Below are 2,250 nucleotides of genomic sequence, written 5' to 3'. Positions count from 1 at the left end.
CCCTGGCAGGTGGGGGCAGGGGAGATGCCTGATGTCCGGGTAGATCCAGGTGTGCTCCTGGCTGGACCCCATGTGGAGAAGCCCAGCCAGTAGGCACTCTCAGTCCTGCAGCTGTTGGGGTCCACGTGACCAATGACAACAGCATCCACGGAGCAAAGGCTCCTCTGGCTGGCTGTTTCTTCGTTTGGTCTATCTGAACTGTCCATTTATGTAGGAACCACCCGATTTGTGAACCTAGCAGGTTTCTGCTCTCCTGGTGTAGGAGCCTCATTTTCTCCATCACATGACGGTGTGCAACAGCACAGTCTGTGAAGGCAGGCAGCGATCCTCTGCCTCACCCACTTCCAGCCCTTCCTGTGGCCACGGGGATGCACTGCGGTGGCATCTTGGGAGACATGGCTGGCTGCTATTGATGGGCATGGCTGGGGTGCCTCAGACACAGAGTGATGCTGGGAGGCTACCCTGGGAGTGGGGGGCTTCTCATGCAGGAAGCGGAGTCTAATGGCAGGCACGCTGGCCCTTCTGAAGCTTTTCTGCCCTGACTCTTTGGCCTCCTGAGGCCAATGATGTTCACAGGGCAAGGGGAAGGTGTGAATGGCAGGCTCACTTGCCCTCCTCTGCGGGAGGGCAGGGAAAATGGAAGGATCCCTGGGGCATGGGCGAGGTGCAACCCTCCTTCCCAGGGGCTTCATGCAGCCTGCCCCCTGGCTTATCTGCTGCTGAATTATAAGATAGGAAGCCATCACCTCATCAAACTTTCTCTGTGACAGCGACACCCAGGTACTGTAAGGGTCGTACCCCATGTCAAACAGCATTGTCAGTACTGTGGGGTCTGAGAGGTTGGGGAGGGGCACATCATGGAAAGGTAACTTCTCCTCACCCTGATTCAGCCACGGGTCCACCAAGATCTCCTCTGCTGAGAGCCTCGCTCTGGGGTCCACTGTCAAGATTTTCTTGATGAGTCTTTTGGCTTTGGCTGAGACTTGCCAGGGAAATTTCAACTTGGGGTCTAAGATCTTCCTCCTTAACTCCTTGCTGGCCGCCTTAAATGGGCGCTGTCCAGTCAACATGAAATACAAAATGATACCCAGGCTCCAGCTGTCCACTGGGGGGCCCTCGAGTACTTCCTTGCGCACACATTCCGGGGCGAGGTAGTCCAGAGCGCCCCCAAACTGGGTCAGCTTCTTCCCAGGCTTGAACATGACACTGAAGCCAAAGTCGATGATTCGGATGTTGCCTCTGGCGCCCAGCACAATGTTCTCGGGCTTCAGGTCTCCGTGCAAGATGTGCATCTTGTGGCAGTAACACACCGCACTCGTGATCTGCTTGAAGAGTCTCCTGGCCTCCTTCTCCTGCATACCCCCAGGCGGGACGAGGTCAAATAAAGATCCCCCAACCATGTACTCCATCACGATGTAGATCTGTTTGTGGGTTTCAATCACCTGAAAGAGCTGGATCACGTTCGGGTGGTTCAGGGTCTTCATTGCTAGTATTTCAGAGTGGACCAAATTCTCCCACATGCTCCTTGGCAGGACTTTCACCGCCACCTTGGCCCCAGTGCGCAGATGGCGGGCTAGGATCACCTGACCATATGCCCCATGATCAATGTCCTTCAAGACCTGGTAATGGTCTGTGAAGGCCTTCTCCTGGCAGGAGCGAGGCCCCTGCGGCACTACACTAAACTCACTACTCTTACTATGCATCCTAAGCAGGAACACCAACTAAGGATGCTAGCTAAAAACAAAATAAGAAACTACAACAACAAACCAAAATCAACAAAACAAAATAAAACTAAAAACCCAAATCAAAGAACCAATCGCCAAAGACCACAACCACCAACTGCCAACCACCAAATGCACTAACTAGCTGGGAGTCCGACAGGTCACCACCAAGAGCTTCCTGTACTTATGGACAAAAACCCAGACTCAGTCACTCTGTTATATATCCAGTGATTGAGACTCCCTCACAATGGCTCCTTGTGAGGTCAGAGCAAGAAATGACCCAGTCATGCCTGGGCATCACCTACACTGGCCACGTCCTTTTGGGCCTACAGGACCTTTTCTAATTTCAAAGTAAGAATAAGAAAGGACTCCAGAAGCTTTTCAATTCAATGGGTTATGGAAACTGATAAGTATTTTTTTTAATTAACATTGTATAGTAAGTACTTCAATGACTTTTCATTTCAAGCCTAGAAGTCTGTAATAACTTTGGCTTTGAAAGACCTCATCATATCTACACTCAAGGTATTCC

At 51.6% G+C, this 2,250-nt stretch overlaps 1 protein-coding gene across 1 annotated transcript; it reads right to left on the bottom strand.

Annotated features, from left to right (window-relative positions):
• Positions 1-206: 206 nt before the first annotated feature.
• On the bottom strand, positions 207-1,991 carry LOC107140818 (sperm motility kinase 2B-like). Its single transcript, XM_015483992.2, has one exon. The coding sequence runs from the start codon at positions 1,701-1,703 to the stop codon at positions 207-209; it is 1,497 nt and encodes a 498-aa protein (XP_015339478.1). The 5' UTR covers positions 1,704-1,991.
• Between the last annotated feature and the right edge of the window lie 259 nt (positions 1,992-2,250).

Source organism: Marmota marmota, unplaced genomic scaffold (assembly GCF_001458135.2).
Source record: "Marmota marmota marmota unplaced genomic scaffold, marMar, whole genome shotgun sequence".
Lineage (NCBI taxonomy): Eukaryota > Metazoa > Chordata > Mammalia > Rodentia > Sciuridae > Marmota > Marmota marmota.
Note: the sequence above shows the minus strand (reverse complement) of the source record. Positions and strands in the feature narration are given on the sequence as shown.